We start from the raw sequence: 27415 nt of genomic DNA, 5'->3' as shown, positions 1-27415 counted from the left end.
ATGGATCTGGTTAGATTTAGCCTCATGTCACAAACAAGTCCCTTTTCTGGGCAATTTCATATTACAGATTCATTTTATGCCATTTTATGCCCCAGTTAAAAGATAGGGAGAAAGATGAGGTATTAGCTTTCCTCTAAATATTTGCAAAAGCCATTGTTTTCCATTAGGATTCTACTCTAAGATCATACAGCACCTCATACTAATGTGCAGCAAATAAATAGATGACCAGTGTTAAAATTAAAGTTAAATTTTAATTAGTTTAGCACCTTGTCCCTATTATTCTTTACAAGAAATATTTGGTATTGTTTTTCACTGACTGGTTTGTGGAGCTGCAGACATTTATCCATCTTAGAGAGTGAATTGTGACTGCAGTTAACAATAGCCACAATTTCTGATCAATTACAGGTGCTTAGTTACATTCTGTGCTTGAAATTTAGCTTCTTAACTATTGCAAGTTTGCATCCATAGCAAACCACTGCCACCTGTAGTTTATTTCACTATAAATAGATTTAGGGGGGAAAATGTTCTTTTGTTAATAATGATTTATTCCCTCTATATATGACAAACCTAATAGAGCTATACAAAAACTCTAAAATGACCTTTTTAATACTAAGAGAGACTCAATAATCATAGTGGTAATTATCAATAACTATATCCTGTGGTAACATTCAAATATTCCTTGCATGAAAAAAAAATCATACATAGGTTCTATTTTTGATTCCACCAAATGCTCAGATAATTACTAAAATTTGCTTAAAAGTACTTTTTACACTTCTTTCTAAATATTTGGAAATGACCATATGTATATGAACATGTATTGATTACAGATGTTTGGCAACATGTATGATTATGTGAATCAGTCATCTATTCTTCATTCATTTGCTTTCAATAAATTCAACCAAGAAATTATTATATGTCAAATATTAACCATTACTCCAAACAGAAAAGATTTGTGTGGTTAAATTAAGGTTAGCTTACCCATGCATTTGTACATTTGATCTGTCTCCTTTCCAGGTTATTTAAATGACCATGATGCTGTCACCAAGGCCATCCAAGAAGCACGGCAGATGAAGGAGCAACTTCGGCGGGAACAACAGGTGCTTGATGGGAAGGTGGCTGTTGTGAATAGTCTAGGTCTCAATAACTGCCGGACAGAAAAGGTCAGTTCACAAAATAGCTTACTTTCCAGGAATGCTTCATTAAAGTGCCTGGATGTTTTTCTTTTTTTTTCTTTCTTTTTTGCTTTTCTTTAATCTACCATCCTCAGCATGATGGTTCTCCCGCCTGTTTTCTCTCCATCAATGCACAAGTCCCCAGGCCCATCTTAATCTAAACCATCTGGAAATGGGAAGAGTTATAATTCTCTTTATCCATCTCCAAACTTTATTGACAATTGATATCCACTTTTATACTGCCAGTTTGTATTAAAATTAAGTGGCATTTGAAATATCTGAGCCTGAGTGAAAGTTTTGCTTTACAGAGATGCTTAACTTGTATTTGAGGATGAGCTGGATTTGAAAATGCTGAATCTTCTTTAATCAGCATAAGCTTGGATGATACCCGTGCTCATATTCTAAGTATGTAGATCCTGAGCTTGTCATAATGTTTCCAGTGCAAAGCACTGTCATGGGTTGGGCAACTGCACAACTGGAACATTTGTATCATGAAACAAAATGTGCTTTAAAAATTTTTGACATTATTTATTACACTTCAAGTCAGTGAAACTTCTGAATTTGTCTGAGCTGTAATGATTTTAACCTGTTTTGTTTAAGCATACATTGTATTTGTTTTACTTGTAGTTGGATACAATATCTTTATTTTATTTATTTATTTTTATGTGGTGCTGAGAATCTTGCAGGTGCTAGGCGAGTGGTCTACCCCTGAGCCATAAACCCCAGCCCCATAAGTTGTATTTTACACAGAAAGAAATGTAGGCAATTATAGAAGCCTTAGAATGGGGTACCTCTTTGGTAATATTTGATGTTTTGAATGGAAATCTTAAAATGTTACTGAATCCCCTGTAGTAGATAAGGTGGAAAATGATCGGCTACTTAGCAATAACTTGGAAGTTCATCATCATGGGAAGTGTATGAGCCAAACAAAATTGTTCAGAATGAACAGATTGCTAATTTGGATAGGTAGCTGGTTCCCCAGCTTTTATATGGAAGTAAATGCACTATCAGTAGGCATTGAGCAATCTGCATAGTGCAGGTGACATGGAGGGTCACAGCTCCTTTTTTCTTGAGTTCTTACATGGGTAAAATTTAGGATCGGGATACAATTTCAATTCTGCTCTGTTTCCAGAGGGGAGAGCAAAGCATGGGTCAGGAGACATCCCTTTCAGCCTTATAAGAAGTGTGACATCAGTGCAGTGAGGAGGGCCCAAAATTTTTCTAGCTAAGCACCAGAAGAGAAAGGGAAAAGCAAAGTGACAGCTCTAAGAAGGAATGATAGCAAGCATAAAGGAATTTATATTCAAATATTTAAACATTCTTGAAAGGATGCTTGAACAGAAATTCCTTTTCTGTGCTCCCCATGTAGAAATGAGTTTAACACTCAGCCAGATGCTAATGCAAAGTGACTCAAGCTATTCCTCGCAAGCATAGCTAAATTGCCGTTATTTGTTAAGCGCATTGAATTCAGCTGTGGATACAGCAGTTGGTTGCATTCAGCAAGCATCTGTACCCTTTTTTTTTTTTTTTAATCCTCCAAAGCAGAGACAACTCTACCTATCTCCCCCCTCTCCTCCCCTGTGCTGGCTGGGAATTGTCAAGTGACAACCGACCAAATCCTTTTGGACAGGAAGCCTTCATCCTGAGTTCTATATACTTGCAAAACAGGCCTTGTGGTTGGATCAGGGAGCCCATTAAAAGCACTTTGATGGTATGGAAATTCATCTTCATGAAGCTCCTAGGCCCCTAAGCAGCATGCTGTTTAGCTGTGGTTACAGATCAGTCATTCACATCGGAGGGCAATAATTGTGCTGACGGCTTGTAAGGCAATGGAAGTACATAAAATAATCCTGGGCCCTCCACCATGGCACTGTGAGTTAATCTTCTCTAATACAGATCAGCTGTTGTTCTAACGCATGACTTTATGCTGGCTCCAGTGACTCTGTGCGGCCTTTTGATTAAGTAACAGGAGTGGAACCATCTGCATTTACTTTATTCCATACTTGGCCATTGTAAGGGGACCTTTTTCCACTTCTTGTCCACCTCCACAAACATACTTTATTTTATTTCCTTGATTAGCACCCCTAATTTGGGTTGCAAGAGTGAGAGTTGCCTTTGTTAAAAGCTACAGCTTCAATATTCCTTTCTCTTTTTGTGGAGTTAAAACTACTTCAACAAACAAATCTATTTTGAAGTCATACCTGCCAATATCTATTGGCCAATTAAGATGTCTGTATTCTTGAGAAGATTGTATTCCTAAGTCTCTTTAGCATGTACTTTGCATGTAGTTGAATTAAATCCCAAACTCATGTTTTTATTGGTTTTTAAGAGAAAAACTAAAATTTTGCAAATGAAGCAGTTCAACAATTGTAATAGTCTGACAGACCCTCATATAAGTACAACTTCTCTACGGAAAGATCGGAATTAGCTCATCCCTCCTGTGACTCTAGCATCTGAGAATGAATTAAGATCATGTCTACTCTTTGAAGCAGGTCTTACCAAGGTTTGTGGTTCCTCCTTCCTGTTCAACTAGGTATGTCTGTGCAACCCTGGAGGTGTGGTTTTTGAACCAGAAAATATGGTCTCCATTTTTATACAGCTTACAGTTTAAATCAAATTATTATTTTGACTGTTTTACATGTTTATGTGAGTGAGCCTGTCAGGACTGAATAAAGAGCACTCGTTTCTTAGCATAATCAGTTATAGATGTGTGATGACAAAAGTGATACATATTCTCCCACAGAAAGAAACATTGCTATGCATATTGTGCTGTTATTCTCCTAATACCTACCTTCTTTTAGATTTTTATAATCATTCAGCTTTATCCAGACCCAGTGCAAATGCAGATCAGTAATTGGTTTGAAATTTTGCTTCATAGTTCTTGAGGAAAGACAAACAGAATATATGATAAATTATTTTAATATTTTGCACTATTATCTTCTCATATCATTTGAACCCCCCAAAAAGGACATTTTTCTATCTAAAATATAAACCTGTAAAGTATGCGAAAGATAAAGAGTGAGGGAGACAAAGCAGAAAAAAAAAAGGAGCTAGATAAAGGAAAAAGGAGAGAAAAGAAGTCCATCCTGGTACTTTAGATCAGTCCAAAAGATGCACAATATCATGACCTGAGATCCAGATAATTAAAATCCTATAGTGGAAATCTGTTTTCTGGGGTGCACAAACCTTGTACACTTTAATTCTTCCTCACATCTCAAAAAGCCAGCATGGTTGTCCCAACTCAAAGGTCTTAATTCTGAAAAGCTGTAATTGGACAGTGAAAACAATTAGAGGTGTGAAGATAGGGACAAATGTTTTTCCAGTGATATGAACCAAAACATCATGAAAGTCATTTTTACTGAAACACATTTTAATTGAAGATTTCTAAAAGATTTTTCACTTCTTTACTTTTCTTGGAAGTGTTTCAACAAACCCAAGAACTGTGTGTGTCAGGTTTCTTGGAAACTCTGGGACATAGTGTTATTTATAATTGTCATTGCTGGTTAATTATAGACTGATTGTGTATTCAAGTAATGTTATCTTTCATCACAGCTCGGTTACAGATAACACTGTAACACTAATCCCAGTGTTATGGATGAAAAAGTAAGCTTCTCAGGTAGGAAGGAACAGAAAGAAGACTCTCATATATTTGTTTTGTTAAAAAATACTCACTTTACTTCATTAACACCCAAATGACATAATTTTGACTGTAGGGCCAACTGTGTAGCAGGTTCCAGACCTTGTGTTTGAAGGGATCTATACCTAATAGACAATCATCTAACCTCAGTTTTGGTGTTCTGAACCTACCAGGCAGTGTTAGTTAAAGCAATGAGGACCCAGCACATGCAACTAAAATGTGGAATAGACCAGAAGTTTCCCAGCTGATTTCCCTCATTGCAAGTGTAGCCTTATGGAAAGACTGTGCCTTTGCAGCCCTATCTGTTAGAAAGATCTCTTTTAGATTGCATTAGGCAGTCTAAATACGATAGCTTAAACAGTGTTTAATTGTTATCACATAACAAAGTTGGAGGTTGGTGGCCTTAGTCCATTAACTCAATAACATTAGGGTTGAAATCTCTGTGACTTTATTGGTTTTTATGAGTCACAAAATTGTTGCTGACCATACAGCTATCTCACCCACCTGAGGGCAGGCTGACTTGGAATAAAGGAGTTTTCTCTTTGCTAAATTCAACCTTGATTCACATGGGAATGTTTTATTACCTCTAGATAACTGGTTTCCACCAACAACTCATAGGCTAGAACTGAATATGTGCACATTTTTAAGGAAATTCCTGGCCAAAGAGAAAAAAAGACCAAAATTGATGGCAGATTATTTTATGTAAATGAATTAAATAAATTATCTCCCCTGAGGTCAAGGGGATATCTTGAGATAAAAAGTAGGGAAGAAAGACCAGAATGTCATGTTGGTAGGAAAAGGCAATAGACACAACTGCAGTATAAAAATGATATCAAATCTCAGCCTTCAAGAAACTGAGTTGTTTTATTTGTTTCCTAATCATTGCCGTCTAGCTACCTTTGGCTCTTCCACCATTATGTGTCCAGAGCCTTATACCATGTCGCAGTTCACAAAGAATTAAATGACTTACAAGCATATGCATAGGAAAACATTGCTTGATGACATTTTAAATATACGAATATGTGTTCACACACATGCTCTATACATGTTAAGATGGCTTGTTTTCTTATTTTAAACAGATGTCACTCACAGAAATAAGCATGCAAATGTATGCATATATTTCATAAGGTAGAAAATTTATTCACCAAACATTAATTGCCTACAGTGTACCTGGAATATAAGCAAGCACACATGTTATGAATTCATCTAAAATTGAAAATAATTGCTAGGAGAATGTCTTTCTTTTCAGGTTTAAGGAAAATTCTTTGTAAATTTCTATAGGATAAAATGCAAATTTGGTGGGAAAACATGTATATTTTAAATAATAATTTACTCAGTAGTGATAGCAGTTTCTCCTTTGGGCTACTTGTCAGTCATATTCACAAGAAATCCTTCCACAGATTATTTAGGCCGATTCATAAACAAAGGTAAATTTTATGACTGTGGTGCTTGGAATCTCTTCTGTTACAACCTCTCTTTTCAGCCATTGTCAGCCCTTTTCTTTCCCTTTAACAGAGTGCCAAACATGAAATGACAGTGACCAATGTTGACTTAATGTGGATGTTTAATAATGAAAAAAAGTGTGTCGTTCCCAGCATTAGTTACAAATGGCAGTAAGTGTATCGGATGGCAGCCCTGTAATAATTTTACATCCATCATTCTTTCTCGATGCTTCACTGGCCATCTGATGGATGGGGCCAGCGGTGTTAACTCTTCGGAAACTGACACAGTGCATCTAGTTCAGCGTTATCTAACACATGCTCCTTCCCTTAGATAAGAAGGCCTGCAAGGAATTGTGAATTATAGGCTTTGCTTTGAAAAAGTGAGTATGAAGGAACTCAGGCCTCTCCATTCAGTGGAGGAGGCTTCAATTAATGATTTCTAGATGGCTTTTGTAAACATCACCTCTGGTTAAAATGAATCAAACAAGTCAAATTTGAATTCCATATTTCAATGATCAGAAGAGCCTCACAAAGGAGGCAGGCATGGTAGGGAAATCCTTTTGGAAGTGATAAATAAGATAGATTATTGCAACGCTGTGGAAAAGCAGAAGATATTATAGGACATGTGTGTGTCTTTTAAAAGTTCCCAATCTTTTAAATCCTTTGGCTAGGATTTGCCTAGAAACAAATTAAAATATTTCAATTTTAATTGAAAAATTTCTTTGTATAAAAGTGAGTATATATTCTTAATATCTATATTTGCATGTAATTATTTATTTGGTGACTTTAAAGATACACAGAATCTTAAGTTGAATATTTGTCTTTTTATTATTAGAGTCTCTCTGTCCTAAAAATGTATAAAATGGGACTGCTTTTTAGCAACCAATTATTAGAAAATCTAGACCAGCTCTTTGTATGCCAGTTGGCATTTGATCCTTTGGTTTTCTTTCCTTTTGTTTTTCATTCATGAAACCTTCTTAATTCTGAGTATCTTAGCTAGGGAACACTTCTTATGGGATGGAGGGGAAGAGAAAACCCCTTGGTGAATATTATCAGCACAGAGCAGCCAGTTTTCAAAAACCATGACAAAAAGGCAAATAGGTATTATGTCATCACCCATCCATCACTCTATATGTCAGTCTTTCAATAATTCCAATCGACATTCTCGACAGGCTGGTGCAAGTTAAAGGGGCTGTTTGTTTCTCGAAATTGAGCATAGTCCGTCTATAGCCTTTTGTTCCAGACTGTTTTCTTCTATGTCTTTTCATTTCTTTCTTTTTCTTTCTTTCCTTTTTGGGGGTATTTAATTGAAATACATGCCGAGTTTGCAGACTGCAAAGATCAGAGCTGTTTTCGTCCAGCAGTGGTAACTATGCATTAAACATTTTGATTTGTTTGAGCTTGAAGTTTAGTCCTTTTTTGCCATTTGCTTCATGGAGTTTGTGTATATTTACAGCCTCTGCATTTAATGGCCACATGCCTTATTTTCACAGATGGCCAGTGGAAGACTTTTTCTTTCTCTTAGTATAGCCCGCTTTCAGTTTTGCTACATTTGTCACAGTGCCACTACTTGCAGCTAGCAAGTGCCCACGCTTGGTGGGGAGCAATTATGGTGTGAGTTTTTAAGGAGCTTTTTAAAGGTTTTTTTTTTTTTTTCAGTAAACTTTTTATGGTTTAATTTTCAAGCCTAGAAAAGCTGTGCATGTTTTCAAACAGAGAGTCTTGTGTTCTTTACATCATTCTGGTAGAGGGGTTAGTGCAGGATGGTCCAATAAAATGAGACTCATAGGGCATGCCAAAGTGGGCTTCCAGAGACACCCACAGGCCTCTCTGATGAGTGAAAGTGTCTCTTCATCTAAGGATATGGGTATCTCCTAACAATAGTGTTTCCTTAAAGAAAGGAAAACACTAAGTAAAGCATAGCCTAGCTATTTTAGAAGTATATTTCCACAGTGCATAGGTAAAAGACTAGAAGAATATTCAATAAAATGTGAACAATAGTTATGTCAGGGTTATGAGGCTGTACATTGACATCTCTGTTGCCACAATTCTAGATTTTCTGAAGTTTCTGTAAGACTCATTTTTGTTATTGGACCAGAAGAATTATTTTTTATGAATGCAGTCTATCAGAATTGTTCTTCCTTCCTCTCTCCATTGATCCATTTCTATTCCTCAAGATCAAATTGCTTCTTTACAAAAATTGCATAGTAAGACTCTGCTCTGACATAGAATTGTTCTCAATTATTCCCTTATATTTGGTAGATGTATTATATCCTCTAGTATCATGTTTTTCCAAGCTATTTACAATATGAACTAAAAGTCACAGGGGAAATATTCTAAATTTAGCATTTATTTCAAAGGAATAATTACCAAATTATTATTAGCAATAATAATTGCTAATAATATTGAACCATTCCCAGCACTCCTTTTCTACTCTTTTATAATTGAGAAAGACATTTTTATGCCTGTGAGTCATAGCAGCAATAAAGACTATTAATATTTATTTTGTACTTTAAGATTTGTTGTGCTTTTACATTATATTTCAATTTCCTAATGTAATTATCAGAGTATAATCTTTGTGTTACTTTTTTCTTAAAAAAAAAAAATCCTGAAATTTGACATTAGAGGAATTCAAATGGTAGATCAGATTTTTGATCTAGGTTCTCTGGCTCCAAGTCCAGACTGTTTTCTAAAGGATCACGGAGGAAAACATGAAGAAAGTAACCCAGTGCCTATTTGATGAGCTTGTGACCAGAGTTAGGCATGTGTATTCTTTAGCACATTTCTGAGACTATCACAAAAGTCTCATTTAAGCCATCAACCTCTCCAAAATTTGTATATTTTTTCCCTAATTTTTTCCTAGTTTGACTCCCTCACCCTTCAATAAGGAATGAACAGGGAAAGCATAGAGAAATATACCCAATCTTCTTTCCTCCGCTTCTCCTAGCAGTTCTGATAAAACATGGAATGATGTTTTAGTTGTTCATTAAAATGAGATTTTAAATATCTATTCTGGTCTATCTTTTTTCTCTCTCTTCACCTAAAACTACCAGGGATAATTGAAAAGTGAACCATAACCCTGTTGTGCCTGTTTCTATTTGTCAGACCTAGCAATTCTGAACCAAGTCATGACTCTTTAAAATAGTCCTGTTCGATTTATTTAAATGAAGTAAGTACTGGCTACCAAGGCTACATTTGTAAGAATGCTGACAATTTTATAGCTTTTATTCCCTGCAAAGGAAAAATTAAAGAGAAAAATCCTATATATTTCTGAGGCTCAGTAACCACATTACCCATTGTTTATGGAACAATTATCAGGCAACATTCTGGTTTTCTGTTTACATTTATGCAGTTCCCCCACCTCTTGGACATCCTGTGTCCGTTAGGAATTCTGTTACTTTTCTTTGTTGGCCTCCTGTTTTTCTCACATTAATTCTTCCGATTTGACTCAGTGTACAAAGTATGTGTGTCTACCCTAGTGAGAAAGAACAGCAAAGGTTTTTGTAGGCGTTGGTTGAATCCTGACCACATATACAAACACTCGAAATCCCAAGTCTTCATTTTCTTTGCTCTGCCTGCCCTCCCCACGTGTACACACCATAAGCACTGTAATGACAAATAAGCAAGAGGGCCCGGCCTATGTTTTGCCATGACACTATTCATGTGTGCCTGCTTTGTGAGTTATTTGTTTCCACACATTCCTTTTGGTGGCTTTTCTGAACACTCCACACCCAGGCCATAATGACTTCTTCCTCTGCATGCCAGAGGTTCCTTTTTCAAGGACTAAATTAGTCATGTTGAATTTGGACATAACTGTGCCTTTTACAAAGTACCTGAATCTGTAAGTCTAATTGTTTGGGGACAGTCTCCTCCCAAAATATATCTGAATAACCATCATTTGTCTTGTTTTTCATAATTTGAAATATCTTCTTTGAATTTAAGAAAATGATTATGAAACTCTCAATGATCAATGAAGTGGCTTGAAGTATTGAAGCTTATTAATTAACAACTTTTGAGGGAATTGTCATTTATAGAGAAAATATGCAGTTTTATACATTTGTCCCAAATATTTCAAGTCTGTTGTATGGAGTTCAGTTAAATAGGACATAAAATCATGGAATTGTAGGTTTGAAAGAAAATTAAAAGGGCTTTCCATCTGACCTGTCATCTGATGTTGAATTGCCTCTTCAGTATGTCTGGTATGCCAGGCAGGTAGTCATAGGGCCAATACTTGAAAACCTCCAGGGAGATGAAATTTCTTACTTCCTGAGGCAGCGTATTCATTGGATAGACAGCTCTGTGGGATTACATTTCCTTTGGTGATTCATTATCTTTTTTTTCTTTTTTTTTTAGTTGTAGATGGACACAATATCTTTATTTATTTATTTTTATGTGCTTCTGAGGATCAAACCCAGTACCTCACATGTGCGAGGCAAGTGCTCTACCACTGAGCCACAAACCCAGCCCCTGACTCATTATCTCCTACCTGATAATTCATAACCTTTGATCATTGTTCTATCTCTTGGCTACATATGGTCAAATTCTGTTTCTATTTCACAAAAACAGGTCTTAGTTCTTCTTAAACTCAGAGGTTCTTAAGAGATTTAAGACAGCTATTGTTGATCTTCTCTTCCCACTCTAAAACACTTTTTCAGGGTCCTTTATAATTTTCCCATCATGACAACAAGGATATTGATAGAATAATCCAAACGCGAGTCAAGTCCGAACAATTTTTGTCATTTAGCTTGGTTGCTCACTGGTCTGCGTTCCATTTCCTACAGAAAAAAAAAAAAAAAAGAAGAAGAAGAAGAAGACAAGGACATTGTAATATTTTCCTGAGTGGATCCATTCTAGCTTCTTGTTATCACATTCTCTATCAAAGTGCTTCAAGAAATCTTTGTAGCAGTTATTTCTATCTTTTCTGGAATATATGTTAAGTGCTCATGACATTGTTGCTTAAATTTCTCTCTTCATGAAAAGTGAAATTAGTTATCTGGCATCAACTTTTGAATGATTCTTCCCCTTTATAATCAACTCCTCAAAAATGAAAAATAAAAAAAAAGAAAATCGACAAATACAATATCAGAGTTTGCCTAGGGGTGAAGTTTCTATATTACTGAGGAGGAAGGAAGGAATCTGTCCATGGAACAGATGGGAAAAGTAATAGAAATGTATAGGGGAAAGGTGGCAAGGTATATTAGTGAAGAAAAAATGCAAATGCTGAATGTATCAAGAGAAGGATAATTTGTAATTTTATCATTCATCAGTGAATCTGCTTTTCCCCATTTGAATATACTCAATTTGCTGTTAAAAGTTTTACATTTTCAAAAGAAATGACTGATAGGATTTATAAATTTAATCCACACATTATATTACTTCTTACAAAATTATTCATTTAGACTAAGACTGTTGAATTTGTTAAAACTGTGTTTCTGTCTAAACTATCCCATATATCTTCAACTTCATACTACTTCCTAAGAAAACATGATCTGTCCATATATTTCACTTTGATCAGATTGCTGATGAAACTATGCTCCTAAGAAGTTTTGCTATAGTAAACTATACTTTAAGAAACTTCTCATGAAGCTGGCTACTAAATTTCATAAAAGAAAATTAGATTGTGGGACAAAATTATGGGTTTAATTCAGGAGGGGAATCTCTGGATTTATAAGGAAAAACAATATCAGAATTTTATAGGGCTAATTTTGTGGATAACTGGAGAGAAGACATGAATGGACCTTTTAAACCCCTTAGTTCAGAGATCCCTGTGATTGTCTGATAAAGAAAGTGATTGGAAAAATATTCCTCAAGGATACCAGATTCCAGAGTTTCTATGGATTTTTTAGTGGATAAATTCATACTTGACCAGGGTAAAATTAGCAAGATTTCCTTAACTTGCATTTTTATTGAAGTTGAAGGAAAGAGTTTCTTTCTTTGTGGGTGAATGTTTATGTGTATATATTTATATATAATTCATACATAAATTAAAGAAAACCTTTTCTCCCACTTGTGCTATAAGATTATGTGGGTAGATTGTTATTTTTGGAAAAATAGAGATATCAGTAAGCAAGAATGAATTTGGGAGGTCGAGGGGTGGTCATATACCTTGTTTCTTTACGTTTAACTCAGGTGATGAATAAAATCTCCAGCTGATTAATCGTTCTGACATTGTAAATTATCTTTCATCCTCTTTGGTGGGTCTGTGAGGTTCACATATTTGGAGGGTAAATTCCTTTATTGTGTCTTTCTTCTTCCCTGTGTCATTAGTATAGTAAGAGACCATAAAAAAGTGCAGCCAGAAGGGGTTTAACTGTTACTGAGTCAACATTTGACAGTCACACTCTCTTCTGTCATTTCATGCATGTGCTTTTTATGAGTTTTATAGCTTTGAGAGCTTTATTTCAGGGACGTCCATTATGATAGCGGATCCACAGCCCATCTCTCTGTGTGTGTATGTGTGCCTGGTGGAGAGCAAATCTCATCACTTTTACGAATCCCAATTTTGGGGAGTTATAGAACAACCACCTACACATGTGTGTTTAATTTAGGATTAGGTAACTGAGGAGATATCTACCTCCTCTCAGGTAAAGTTTGTGTGTTCCTTTATTTTGACTCTTCTGTGAAATATGCACTTAGGCTGTCTATTTGAACCTTTACAAACAGTTAATTTTTAGGTTTGGGGGTTTTGTGGGGTGTTTTGTTTGGGGTATATGTTGAAGTAATAGAATAGGAAATATGTTCATTTTACACATATGTATGAGATTTATATTATGGAACTAGAACTCATCATGCTCGAGTATAAACAGAAAAGATATATAAATAAAATGATCAAATATATTTTAGTAGATGATAGACAAGAGGGAAAAACACTCAGCAATTTTGAAAGTTGCTACTAAAATTATTGTTTGTAATTTTATTTGTCTCTTATCCTAGCCATAGATTATACAGAATCATTACCATAATAGAGAACTCAATATTTGAATTGAACTATTCCTCTAATCCCTCTATGTTAGGAATGATATTTGTCTTTTAAATTTCCCCATTGAATTATTTTTTCTAATATTAAAACCATACCTATCTTAAGAATATATCACATATTTAAACCCCATTTTACAAAATAGGATTCTGGGTCTCAGGGAAGTTAATTGATTTGTCTAAGTTGATATGGCTAATACATATGGCATAGTTTGGTTAATATGTGCAGTTCCTAAAGCCAAAACCCATTATTTTTTAACCACAAATATGTCCTTTCTCTATTAGTCCTTGTAGCTTTTTGGCATTCAAAATAGTTATGGCTTAGAAGGTATGACTCTGTGTTAACCACTTCTATACATGACCACAATCAACCAATTGTGCACATCCTTAGATATCTCTTATTTCTCCTTGTTGATTCCCATTGAAAGTATTTTCATATCAAATTCCTAGTCTTGTACTACATGCAAACAATATACATGCTATTTTCCATTATGCAAGTGACTTGATAAACCAAAGTCCAGTTGCTATAGTCCCCAAGAGAACATTAATAGTATTAGGTATTGAGGGTCAGAATTACTCATTTGAGCCCAAGAAATTGTATAACCCACAACTATCTTCTATAGATGAGATACAAATTCATTGGATTTTTTTTTAAAGAGAGAGTGAGAGAGAGAATGAGAGAGAGAATTTTTTAATATTTATTTTTTAGTTTTTGGCGGACACAACATCTTTGTATGTGGTGCTGAGGATCGAACCGGGCCACACACATGCCAGGCAGGCACGCTACCGCTTGAGCCACATCCCCAGCCCTTCATTGGATTTTTGTTGAAGTCAATATAGGGCCGAAGATTTTTCAAGTACTAATGAGCTTGACCTCCTTGATCTTAGCAAACCTGCAGAGTTGTATAAGATTAGATACTCCAGATAGGACTCATGTTTCCAAAGCATCTGTTTGATAACCAACTACCAGTTTTCATTTAAGAAAGAAAGCCACTGGGTCTTTTTATTTGGCCTTTATTTATAAATCCCAATTACTCTAATTTTAACTATTTCATAGTAATTAATCTCTTTGTGCCCTCTATTCTGAGATTACTCAGAGAAGTTCCAAATTTTGGCAAGAATTCCTTTTTTTTTTTTAAAGAGAGAGAAAAGAGAGAGAGAGAGAGAGAGAAAGAGAGAGAGAATTTTTTTAATATTTATTTTTCAGTTTTCGGTGGAACAACATCTTTATTTTATTTTATGTGGTGCTGAGGATCGAACCCAGCGACCCATGCATGCCAGGCGAGCGCGTTACCACTTGAGCCACGTCCCCAGCCCAAGAATTCCTTTTAATGTGTTTACTTCTCTTTAATTTTTGCTTTCTTTCTAATACAGAGAAGGTAGGGAAGAGAAGGCTAACAAATTTGTCCATGTTGGAGCATCATTTTAATAGTACTAAGAGTGCAGAAAGTGTGTTAAGTTGGGTTGTGTTTTAGAACATTGACCTTAAAATGGAGGCAGGTGGCACAATTATTTTGTACAAATTATTGACTAATGTGATTTTTATAAGAGCTAGTGGAGCCAAGATTATAAAGCTGGCAAAGATTGTTACCTGTCCCATCAATATTTCTGTTTCTGCCATGGTCATGCTCATTTTCTTTGGCCCATTTTCCCACCTATTCCCTTCCACCTGCCATCTACTACTTTCCACTGCCTCTATTTAGGAGGGATTTCATTATAGGATATTTGAGAATCAAAGTTTTTTCATATCAAATGCTATTAGATATATGAAAAGAGGCTTTTGCATAAGGAACGATACAGAGCAAAGAACAGAATCATGAATGATAGAGTTTTAGAGATGACAGTACATAGATAGATACTTTGGGGGAGGGAATTACTGAGGATGGGGAACTAAAATGAATGGGTGGGAGGAATAGTTCAAGTATATTAGTATTTGAGTTTAGTAACATGTGATTGTTTCTTTCTAACACTCTTGAATAGCTTGAATTTAACTAATTTAACTATTGAGAACTATGCTTAAATCCAACCCATTTTTTTGGTGACTCAAAATGCTATCCAGGCTTTGAGCTACATGTAAATTCATATCTACCTCTTACATAAGAATTGTATGATCAACTTTCTAGGATCACTTTTCATATGGAATTATATGGACATTATTTTCCACTTGGGTGATTTTTATCTCTTCTTCCTTGCATCAGTTTCTTTATGTCTTTTGAGTTTATTGTCCACCAGTTTTTCTAAAATGTAACAATGGCACCATTTGTATTTATATGTTGTTGTGATGTGTTTTGTTTAAAGGCACATCACATATTCTCCATTTTCTTCAAATACCTCTCCTTTTTCCCCATTCACATGCCTGAGAATCGTTATACAAAGAGTCCTACAAAAGCACAGTTTACCATGTTAATTTCCACTGTCTCCCACTGACATTGCCTTGAGAAGTACCATAAGCTCCACTTTGGGGCAGCTAATTGAATCATTTTATTATGCTATGTGCTTTAGAGGTAGGTAGTTACAGGTTACTTATTATAAAAACTGATTGCAACTTCCCTGCTCATCATTTGTTAATTTAGCCTCTTGGTAAAATGGCACAAAATCCATAGAGCTCTGAACTCAAAACCTTAGAAGACACTTAACATTTTATTCCTTTTCTATGCCTATTTCCTTTATTTTGCTGTTTCTTCTTGAAATTTTTTTCTTCAGAATGAAGTATTCTCTAGAAAATATGTAGTATTATTTCCCTATACACTGTTAAATCAAAACTTGAGAGGTGATCCATGCCCGGCACATTCCCCAAAGAAAGTACAGTACAGTCTTCATTGACCCGGGGAATGTCAGATCATGTTGATGGAATGTGGGTGTTTTTTTTTTTTTTTTAATGTAACTGTCTTTTATTTTAACAGCTACATTTACTAGAAAGAGTCTGTTAAGCTAGTGTCCTTGGAGCTCTTGAGCTCAGGTGAATAAAGAGCAGACTCTCTCAGCAAAAGGTATCCAGAAGATATTAAACTGCTAAAAATGCCAACCCAAAACAAATTGGGCCAGATTCTTCATTTTAAATGTCTAACTAATTTCTACGTTAATACCACATAATTCTATAGAAGTAAAGTTAGCATAAACTATTTTTGTTTCCCTATTGCATTGTATACTGATTGACAATTAAAATATTTTTCTATTAAACGATGTACAGACTTTGATGAATAGAGTACAGGAGTGTCAAGGCCAGTGACTTCAGAGAAATTTTTATCTAGTTGGTACAATTATAGTATTGTCACAGATTTTATAGAGATAAAGCATGTATTATATTAAGAATGTCAATGTCCTATTAGTTCTTGGTGAGAACATGAGTTAGGCTCTTTACCTGTAATATAATTATCTCAAATACTTGATTATTTTCTTTGAATATATTATTGCATCAATAGCTATTCTGCAGTGTATGTAGTTCACTAGTACAATTCATGTTCATGTTCCTCAGAAAATGTGATAAAGAGTTATAAAGAAACTGAGCAAATGTTATGAGATCCAAATAGATGCTTTCCTTAAAACTATTTTGGAACCACATCATCCTGAGAATAATGCTGGAAAGTTCAAGAGAAAATATCAACCTTTCATTGTATGCTTTTTCAGTTCTTAAAGTCACCCAATCTCTCAATTTGGAAGCAATTTCATATCTTATGTGGCTTAGATTAAGCATTATATTTTCCTTGAACAGAATTTAGTTTGTAATGCCTTGTTCTCCATGAATGCAAATCATACACTGCATGCTTTTAAATGACTTGATGTCTTTGCAGATCTAATTTTGGTATATTTGTATCTCAAATAATTCGCCAACTCAATATTTTGGCTTAGCAATCCAAATCAAATTGTGGTCCAAGTAGCAGGCACTCACATTGGATGTACAGAGACTTGACAAGCAATTAGCAATGAATATTTAAATGTCTTCATTACCCTTGCATGAGAAATGCAGATGGCATTTAGGGAGATGGCAACCAGAGGGCACTACTGTGAATTATGTTTCTACATTTGGTCACCTGACTATTGGAAGACTTTCTCTGGGCCCCATGCCACTCCTGTACTTCTACTGTCTGGCTAAAAATAAAACAGGCATTGGAAATGTAGAACAGGTTGCTTCTATGAAATTTCTATGCACATTTTGTGATTTGGGAAGGTTGTCTCCAAGAATCCCAGCATATCTCATTTAGGCATACCAAACCCTAAAGCCAAGACTTCATAGGGTTTATAAGAATCATGGTTCCTTCAAAAATCCTGCTATTCATTTTCTTTAATCACCACAGTATAATGTACTGAACATTCACAGGTGGATAAGCCAAAATCCCATCCGTTCCAGAAGCTATTGTATTATATGTGGTCCGGGGGGGGGGGGGAAAGCCTTCAAATAATTATTATTCCCAGACTGACCTCCCATTTTCAATTTCTTTTTAAAGGAAAAAACAACACTGGAAAGTCTGACTCAGCAACTGGCAGTTAAACAGAATGAAGAAGGAAAATTTAGCCATGCGATGATGGATTTCAATATGAGTGGAGATTCTGATGGTTTGTGAAAATCATTCATATCTATTTCAATAATGTACAGGAGTATTTAGTGTCAATTAAAACTGCTAAAAAATAGACAAGGCAGTCATTTCATACCTGATACAATAGATGCTTCACATGTACCGAGCAATTCCTATGTATCAAGCAGTCCACGGAGTGCTTTCCATAGATCATCTTGGTTAAGGCCTACCACAACCTAAAAGTACTTTTACAGATAAAGAGATCAACCCTCGGAGTTCAGAATCATTCTTTTTCCAAGGATGCAGGGCTGTAAATGTCAGAGGTAGGACGTAGAGTCAAGATGGCATGATTCTAAAGCAAACACCCTTAATCACTATTACCCTGTCTCTCATATCCTTACTTCTTTTGCCCCAAACAAACTTTTTGGAAATTTGTATCTGTCAGCTCATTTTTCAGTTTCCATTTGTCAAACCATGGCATGAGTACTTGGTTCAGAGGACATTTTCAGGCTAGTTCTTTGCATTTTTAAATCCTGCCCACTGATTCTCTCTACCACAGTCAAAAGGCCTGTTTACTCAGTCACATAACTTCATGCTTCCCTTCTATACCTCAGGTTTGTGTCATCTCTGAACATTCCAAACACCCACAGTGACAACTAATAAATTGCACAGTAAAGAAGGAAAAAGAAGGCAGTGCTGTTCCCCTTATACAGTTTCCTGTCTGGTGATCTGTCTCTAGTGTTAGGTGGCATACCTGTATTTTGGTGGCACAGTCCTACATTTTGCTGCCATTGCAGAGGAAGTTCCCTGCAGGTAGCAAGGATCTGCATCAGGGCAAGCCAGTCACTGCACACAGTAGAAGAGAGAGGGTCCCACAAACTCCCAACGACATAGCTGTCTGCTCTGTGCTTGGGCTAATTCTACCTGATTGTCAAGATGTGCACCATCCCAGAACTAGCCAAACTTCTCTAATATATCCAATCAATTTCCTTCTGTTTTCTACTTCACCAGGCTTTGATAAACCTGGCCTGAGTAAATGTAAAGAGCTTGTTTCAATTTGTCGAAGTCACATACTGTTCCTTTTATTGCTTATGTTGCTGTAAGGTGTAGGAACAAGAAAAGGCAGATGTGCAAATGATCATTTGCTAGTTACAAACCCATTTTAGAAAGATGTTGCCATATATTAGCACTCATTTTTGTCAATAAAAAGACAATTGCTGGTAATAACACATTTCATAAATTTTAAGTTGCATTAGCATGGTAAAATATACCCATTGCAACCAGCATTAAAACATCAAAGTTTTTGTTGCTGTTATTTGTTGCTGTGCTTGTATGAAGAATATTTTCCAGACCAAAGAGCATGTTATAAATGAGAAATAATGAGAAATTCTACCAATGGATATGCATATTGCTTTTTTTTTTTATGCTCTTCAAGTCTTCAAGTCTAGGTGATTTCGGTTTGTTTCCTATTTAAATTAAGAAAAGAAAGAAGAATATGAAAGAAGAAAATAACAGCAATGCTTCTTTTCATTAATAATACAAGTTTCTGGAAATCCACAGAGTATTTTAAGTTTTGCTCCCTCTTTTGTAATGATAACCAGTGGGAATCTAGTGTCAGAGTTCTTCATTCTTTCTGGCTCTCCTTATTTTCATTGCCTGAACTCAAATACCTTGGAAGCTATTTGCTCTGCAGAAACTATTCTAAGATGCCCCAAAAGGCAAGAGGAGTAGATGCAGCTTCCAAGGGTTTCAGTGTGACTTGTGGGATGTACTTTATCATCAGTGAATCTTACTAATTGAAATGTAACTGCCAGTGAGTCTCTCTGGATAACTTCAGATGTTAGGGGGAATATTCCAAAGAAAAAAATTATATATACATATATATGTATATTCGTATATATAATATTCTATAGATACTATTTGTATCTAAAGGATATAACTATAGACTTCTTAAGCCACCATAGTAATACAATTATTAATTTGTTCTTTCTACTACAATTTTCAAAAATCTTTTGGGGGGACAGACTATCACTGCTGTATCAACATGCTTCATGCATATATTAGCACATAATTTTAAAGAAAAGCCAAGCACACTAAAAGGCAATATCTATATCGTATTGATACCTTGAAATTCTCTCTAGCTTGTATGTTTTTGTTTATGTAACCTCAGAGAGAAGAAAGAATACGAGTACTGTAGTTCTAACAGTCTTTAGGAAAAACATATTCTCAACTTTAATAATCCATCGTGCCACATGGATTAGTATTTCACAGTTTTGTCAGCTTCTTTACATTTTTAATATTTCTGCAGTACTGTCGTGCCTATTGATCTAAGTATTTTCTCTTTATATTGCATCACAAATCATATATTACAGCTTCTTTTGTGAGTTTTTGAAAGTAAATGGTGAATGTCTATAGTTCATTGAGAGAAAGGGAAAACATACTAGAAATAGACTAAAATTACAAATACAACATTTTCTACCACAAGGCTTATCATAAAAACTTCATAAACAAGCATCTGTCTTAAGAACTGGAAGTACCATTATCAGAAGTACTTTTTGTTTTCAGATATTTTAATAGACTAAAAAACAGTAATGCAAGAAATAGAGTTGCCAAGAGTTTTAACACTGACATGACATGATGTTCCTTGTTTTTTAGGAAGTGCTGGAGTTTCAGAGTCAAGAATTTATAGGGAATCCAGGGGGCGTGGTAGCAATGAACCCCACATAAAGCGTCCAATGAATGCCTTCATGGTATGGGCTAAAGATGAGCGGAGGAAAATTCTTCAAGCCTTTCCTGACATGCACAACTCCAACATCAGCAAGATACTGGGTAAGAAGAGCATTCAGAATTAAGCAATGAATGAAATAAACATGATTTTTGTTCTCTTTTCTGCAGTTGTAGAAAGATACTGGATTTGGAAAACAGACAGCTTATGCCATTTCCTTATCCAAAATATAAGCCTCATCATTGAGGCTTCTGATGATTATGAGACATTCTATGTTCATCAAGAAACATAGCCAGTTTCTATGTGTCTCCATACTAATTATTATAATATTTCTTGTTCTTTAAAAATGCAGAAATATGGGACTGGGGCCAGGGCTCAGTGGTAACACACTTACTTAGCTTGTGTGAAGAACTGGGTTTGATTCTCAGCACTGCATATGAATAAATGAAATAAAGGTCTATCAACAACTAAAACTATTTTTTTAAAATGCAGAAATATTTACTTGTGACTCAGGAAAAAGTTGCTCTCACATGAGCCACTAGATATTGGTACTGAAAATTTTTATTCTTTTCCTTTGTGAATGATAGACAGGTTGGTAAGCTTTCCTTCCTCTCTCCTCATCCTTTGTAACATAGTGTTAAAGAGTTTTGACTTTCAATTCCATTTAGAGTTCATTATGTTGGAGGATGTTGTGCTTGTTCTATAACTGAATATCAGTTTAGATACTCAGAACATAAAAATATCTAAATTGTGCCTTCTTTAATTTATACCTTCAGTAACATTAGGGACTAGGTATTTTGGTAATACTTAGTAACTTTAAATAATTTTCCATATTATTAAGAGATTTTTCTTCCACTGAAGATTTCAGCTTAACAGAAAGCAAAGCACATATTTTCCTGACAAGTGTACACTGAAGCACGCAGAGAAGATGAGTGGTGAGAAAGGGTAAAGATTGTAAAGAGACCTACTGTAGACCAATCTGAGTCCCATAAACAAAAGGATAATTCCATTTTCTTTTTCATCTTTCTGGATGTCATTATTACTGCCATCTTTGTTACCAGTTTCATTTTCAAGTGGCCCAATGACCAGCGGACACTGTATTAGACACTGAGGCAATTTTAATTTTTTTAATTCTCTGAATTCTAAGAGTTAAAAAATAAAAACATAAGAGGACGACCTAATCTATCAGCCAATTTTCACTTCAGAATAAGTAACAAAATATTAAAGTTTTTTTAAAACTCATAGCACACTTGGAATTACATGTAGTTTAAGAAGATGGCATCTGTTCTTCTTCTCATTCAGGAAATGATCATCTCAAAGTAGTTACTACAAATTCCTGTGTTTTTATGATCTCATATTCTCAACAAGGAAACAGGTTACCCAGTCTGTGATGTACAATGTGATAAAAACAAACAAAGCCATTAGCCAGTTAAACTGTTATATCTCAGTATTTTCATCTGAAATGAGGTTGCCATCAGTAGATAAATATTACCTCAAAAGATATGAGCACGTGAAACTTTAGATATACAGAGAACATATGAAAACTTTTTAATATATACACCTACACGACATCAAAAAGTGAATGGATCAAAAGGAATTGCATTTATTTTACATCTCTACCATCTCTGATCTATTCTTCCTTTTTATGACTCTATTTTATCTTCCTTATAAGTTTCCCATCATTAAAAAAAAACAATATACCTGTTTCATTTGGATGAACTTTGGAAAGGAATAAAATAATTTGTATAACTATATTCATGCTTTATCACTTACTCCCAAATTAGAAATCCAAAAATGTCAAAATAAAAACAAAAGCTAAATCCTGATTGCCTACACTGCCTTTGAATTACTCAATTGGTGTGTCTTCATAATAAAAAAGTAATAATCACTGATTAAAATTTTATCTAAGTAGAAGAGAAATATAAGTTTTGATGATATAAAATGAGACTTGAGAAATGTAGCAAAAGTCTATGGAAAAAGGTAACTGGCTAAGAAAATATCTTTCTGATTTATTAAAGAAGAGAGTATTAGAATGACTATGCGATTATATCATCACAGCCTACATGGGAGTGCTGTCTAGTCTTTCTCATAAAATTGTACTAATTAAAGATGTAACATTTATATTTGGTCAAAAATTAAACACTGAATTGTTTTCGACCTTAATATTTAGCCATAGCTTTAAATAAATAAGTGATCTTCAAATATCCTCGAGATCATTCTAATGGCTTATTTCATATAAAAATACAAAGAAAGCTTGATGTTTTCCTCTTTGCTGATTGTTTTGGATAACAGCCTTCGACAGCATGCTGCTAATTCATTCTGCTTAAAACAGGCGCTTGAGCTGGGTTGACATTTTACGTAGTCTCTGGGGATCCTAGTTGACATTTTAAAGGGCTTCTAAGCATTTTATAATACCCTAAAATCTGGTTTTAATAAGCCATTCTGCTGAAATTGTTAACATAAGGAATCACCTTTTACTGTTTGGCGCTGGATCAGGGAATGGGGGACATCTTTTTCTGATTAGATATACAGTAGTTGGAGTAAAATGTGCAAATTCATTACATACCCCATGGAGATGACAATGTTGCTCAGCTCAGACTCTCCACTTTCAGTGTATTGCCAGATTTAGAATGGAAACAAACAGTTTTAAGACCTTTTTTTCCCCTTATTTTAAGCATCAAGTATTTTTTAATAGATATCTTCTCTTTTGTCATCAGAAGGAATACTTAATTGCATGTCTCTGTTTTTCATGACAAAAGTCCAACCTTCTGAAAATAGCAGAGAACTTACTCCTTGTACATGGGTCCAGGGCAATCAACCAGCCACACCCAAATCAAGTGGCTATTTCCATCTAATTTGGAACTATCTAATTTGTTTTCTCACCATTCTTATCTAGTGTGTTTCCAGGGCTGACACCGCCACTGTAGTCCGTAACTGTTGTAGCTGCAGAGCCATTGAAACTAAAACCAAACTTGTCAATTGGTTATGCAAAATCAATGTAATTATTGAAAAATGAAAACTGGATTTGCCACAAAACCAAAGAATTATTCTGCATGGTTTTAGATTCTAAGTAGTCATTTTGTTCCATCTAGGGTTTAGACAATCTTAATTCTTAATTTAAAAAAATGAGTAATTATTATATGGCCATATTTTAAAATACAGTTTAGGAGCCAGTGGCACTCCCAGAGAAACTGTATGATCAAGAGTTAAAATATTTGTAATCCAGTTGATGCCAGATTTGAAGTCAATTAATTTGAGAATTTACCTATCTTTTATGATGCTATTTTCTTCTACTTAAGTCCTTTTTCCTGTGCATTTTGTCAGACTAGCTTTGGTTCCTCTAATCTCCCACTAAAAGACCTTGATCATTGTATTCTTCCTCCCTAAGATGCTCTTCTCTTTCTGATGCTTGGAGAAGCCTTCCTGCCCTACAGAAAACTGAGCTTACCTCTTTATCGCGGGATCTATTAACTTCCTGTATTTTTCCAATTGTAATTAAAATAAAATTTGTAATAAAGTGTTTAACATATTTTTCCCCACTGAAGATGAGCTACAAGAAGACAGGAACTATAATAGTTCTGTTGTTTACTACACTATATATTCCGTAATTAATGTAGCATTATGCACATATTAGGTAGTACAAAAACTGTTTTAGCATCCAGAGGCAGATTACTTCAAGGTATAAACATTTCTGTTCTTTAGACTCTTTGACAATTCCCTTTCTGATTGAGAATGTTGATTTCTTTGTTCAATTTTGGGATAAAGATAGTAGATTTTTATATTAACTCAATCATCCTTTATATGGTTTTTTAATGTATTCCTATTTGCCAATAAGTTATTTCTGGTAAGCTCATTTTTTCACTTTTACTCTGAACTTCAAAAAGCTGGTATACATACTGGCAAGAAACTAAATGAAAAAAGTTGATATAATCCAATAGTATCATAACCATATCTGTGTTTTTATATCCCCCAAGAACACATAATATTATGCAAGTACTTCTAGATGATAATGTTGGACAAATAAGTTTGAGATATATCTACAAATGATATGGCCTCACCAACTGACTTAATATTAAACAATGCTATTTAAACAGAAGTTTGAGAAAGGAACAGGAAAAGAAATTGTATTATTTAAGCTATAACCTGAGTTTCTGTTATAAATCCAATAAAATCATATTAGCTGTCTAGATTTAAAAAAATCTGTAAGTCTTTGTAACACCTATGATCAAATACCAACCTATGCAACATGAGTTCCAACAGGAAACAATTCTAAATAGATAATTCCCCTTTCATTGCATTCTTCAATGAAAATAATAGTTCATATTGAAGAATTCTCTGCATTTGTAGGAAAGAACTTTCAACAGTGAAATATTTGTATTTGAAATGTGGAATTATGATTGAGAAGTTAACCAATCCTGAAACTTCTAAGATCTTGCTTAGATGATTTTGGAAGGCAGGTAAAGACAGTAGCACCAGTAGATGTTCGATAAGCATATTAGTCCCTTTTTCATTACTAAAAGGAAATACTTGAGGATGGGTGACTCTATAAAGAGAAGAGACTCATTTTAGCTCGTGATTGTGATCTAAGGTCGAGTGACTACATAAGTTGACAGCTTCTTGCTGGCAGAGCCTTGAGGTAGCAGAGGGCATCACATGGCAAGAGACAAGCATCTCTACTATGTTTTTCTTCTCTGATCTCTCTCTCACTTTTCTTATAAACCAACTAGTGTTCAATAATAGGGTTCTTATCCCAATGATTGTGTCTAATCATAATCACTCACCAAAGGCTACACCTCTAAATGGTGGAATTAGGTTTCCATCCTTTTAATATCTTACAGTAAGGACTTAAACTCCAACATGAGTTTTTTGGGGGGACAACTACATTAAAACACTGCTATAGGGATCCCGTAAGTCCAGTTTTTTGGTCTTTGTTTCTTTGGATAAAGTTGAGCTGGCTATTTTTAGATAAACACATTTCATCTGCAATAAAAGTAAGTCTGTCTTTTAAAAATGAACACTATTACTACTACTCCTATTGCTACTATACATAGCGATACTGACAGAATCAAAGCTTTCAAGCACATCTAACATGAGAATTAGCATAAACTATTTTTAGTTAAGCTTCAAATTTGTTTTTCTCAATCCTAGTTGGATCCACACCAAAATTAATAGTGAAAAGAAGGGAAAAACAATATGGGTTATCATTATTAATTCATTCTGTTTCATGGAAAGTGACATCTTTATATCTTTTTGAAAGTGGTTTCTGAAGATGAAAATCTTACATAATTACCATTGGATTTCTGATCACTGCTAGATCATATAGAGTGGGTGGCTATTTATATGTAAAAGTCTACATTGTAGCATATTTTAAATTCTATTAAACCTGAGTTTGAGTCAAAGATCTGAAATTTAACAGTAGTGTGCTCTTTACACAACTACTCGAGTTCATCTGTTTGAACTTTTTATTTGCTATTTGAAGCCTATTTCTTTTTCTATTTTAACCTCAGTTTTCTCATCTATGAAAGTAGCTATAAATGCCATCTATCTTGATTGTGAGGAAAGGTAGAAATGGGACAACATGTGAAAAGTTCTTAGTACAACATCTAACACATAGTAGTTATCAAGTTCATGGTCGTTAATAACATGCATTTTAATTAAATGAATTTTACTATAATCCTTCCTATAGTCACACTTAAACATTTTGAGGAAAATGAGAATATGTGATACTGGGACACTTGTAGTAAATAATGTGCCCCTACAAAAAAAATTAACACCGACTAGATAGTCTCAGATTCAAAATATGTGCTGAATTATTGTCTAACTTTTCAGTTGAATTACATCATGGGCTAATGTATAAATGAAAGGCATATTCATGAAATTATCGATGGGCTTTTAAACACATAATATACAAGTTTGGTTAAACTGTTCATTCAAGCCAGAAAAATAATATATTGCCCAGAGTTCATATCTCTGGGTATAGTTTCTTTGAGTAGAGTGCCACCAACACCTCTGTTCTTGTGAGATCTCGCTTTTTGAATCAAAGCTCACTAATCAAAAACATGTTTATGTATTTCTGGGCTTGGGCCAACATTTTTTAGATTCTTGTTCTCAGTTATATCTCTTTTTTTTGGATGCTTAGAAGCTGTGCAAATTGGAATCCTAACCTTCCTTTGTTCACAGGATCTCGCTGGAAAGCTATGACAAACCTAGAGAAACAGCCATATTATGAGGAGCAAGCCCGTCTCAGCAAGCAGCACCTGGAGAAGTACCCTGACTACAAGTACAAGCCCAGGCCAAAGCGCACCTGCCTTGTGGATGGCAAAAAGCTGCGCATTGGAGAATACAAGGCGATCATGAGGAACCGGCGACAGGAAATGCGGCAATACTTCAATGTTGGGTATGGAACTTGCAGCTGTTTATCTTATGGGTAGAACCTCCTTTCTCACTCAATGGGATAATGCAACATTTATTTAGTTGCAAAGGGGCATTTTGTAAAAGAACCTGAACTTAGTGTATTTTGAGTGACTAAGCTGTTACCCTCGTGGACCTAAGAAATACATCCACAGGTATCCATTACAAGCACCTAGTTCCTGCAGTGACTTTGTCAATAACTCATTTGCAAATAAAATATCTTAAGAGTAAATACTTTTAAAGTGTGCTATTAAAACTTGAAAGTATTATCTGGCACGGTAATACTTGCCTGTAATCCCAGAAGCTAGGGAGGCGGAGGGAGAAGGATCAGTAGTTCAAAACCAGCCACAGCAATTTAGTAAGGCCCTCAGCAACTCAGTGAGAACCCAGTCTCTAAATAAAATACAAAAGGGAGTGGGGATGTTACTCAGTGGTCAAGCGCCTCTGGGTTCAATCTTCAATACTAAAACAAACCCTAACTTGAAAGTATTACTGTTTTTCTTCCTTGGCGGTTTTTGACACTCAAGACCTCACTATGC

The 27415-nt window shown here is 35.0% G+C and overlaps 1 protein-coding gene across 12 annotated transcripts in view; it reads left to right on the top strand.

Annotated features, from left to right (window-relative positions):
* Sox5 (SRY-box transcription factor 5) overlaps positions 1–27415 on the top strand; it is a 967314-nt gene that overhangs the window by 931158 nt on the left and 8741 nt on the right. For 11 of the 12 annotated variants that reach the window (XM_076854205.1, XM_076854204.1, XM_076854203.1 and 8 more), the window contains 4 exons: positions 1015–1160; positions 17672–17780; positions 20396–20569; positions 26646–26862. In XM_076854205.1, coding sequence (XP_076710320.1) covers positions 1015–1160; positions 17672–17780; positions 20396–20569; positions 26646–26862 — 646 coding nt within the window. The remainder of the gene's footprint in view (positions 1–1014; positions 1161–17671; positions 17781–20395; positions 20570–26645; positions 26863–27415) is intronic. The other variant, XM_076854210.1, reaches the window with a different exon arrangement.

This window comes from Callospermophilus lateralis, chromosome 4 (genome assembly GCF_048772815.1).
Source record: "Callospermophilus lateralis isolate mCalLat2 chromosome 4, mCalLat2.hap1, whole genome shotgun sequence".
NCBI classification, from domain to species: Eukaryota; Metazoa; Chordata; class Mammalia; order Rodentia; family Sciuridae; genus Callospermophilus; species Callospermophilus lateralis.
This window is presented reverse-complemented; position numbering and strand designations above follow the sequence as displayed.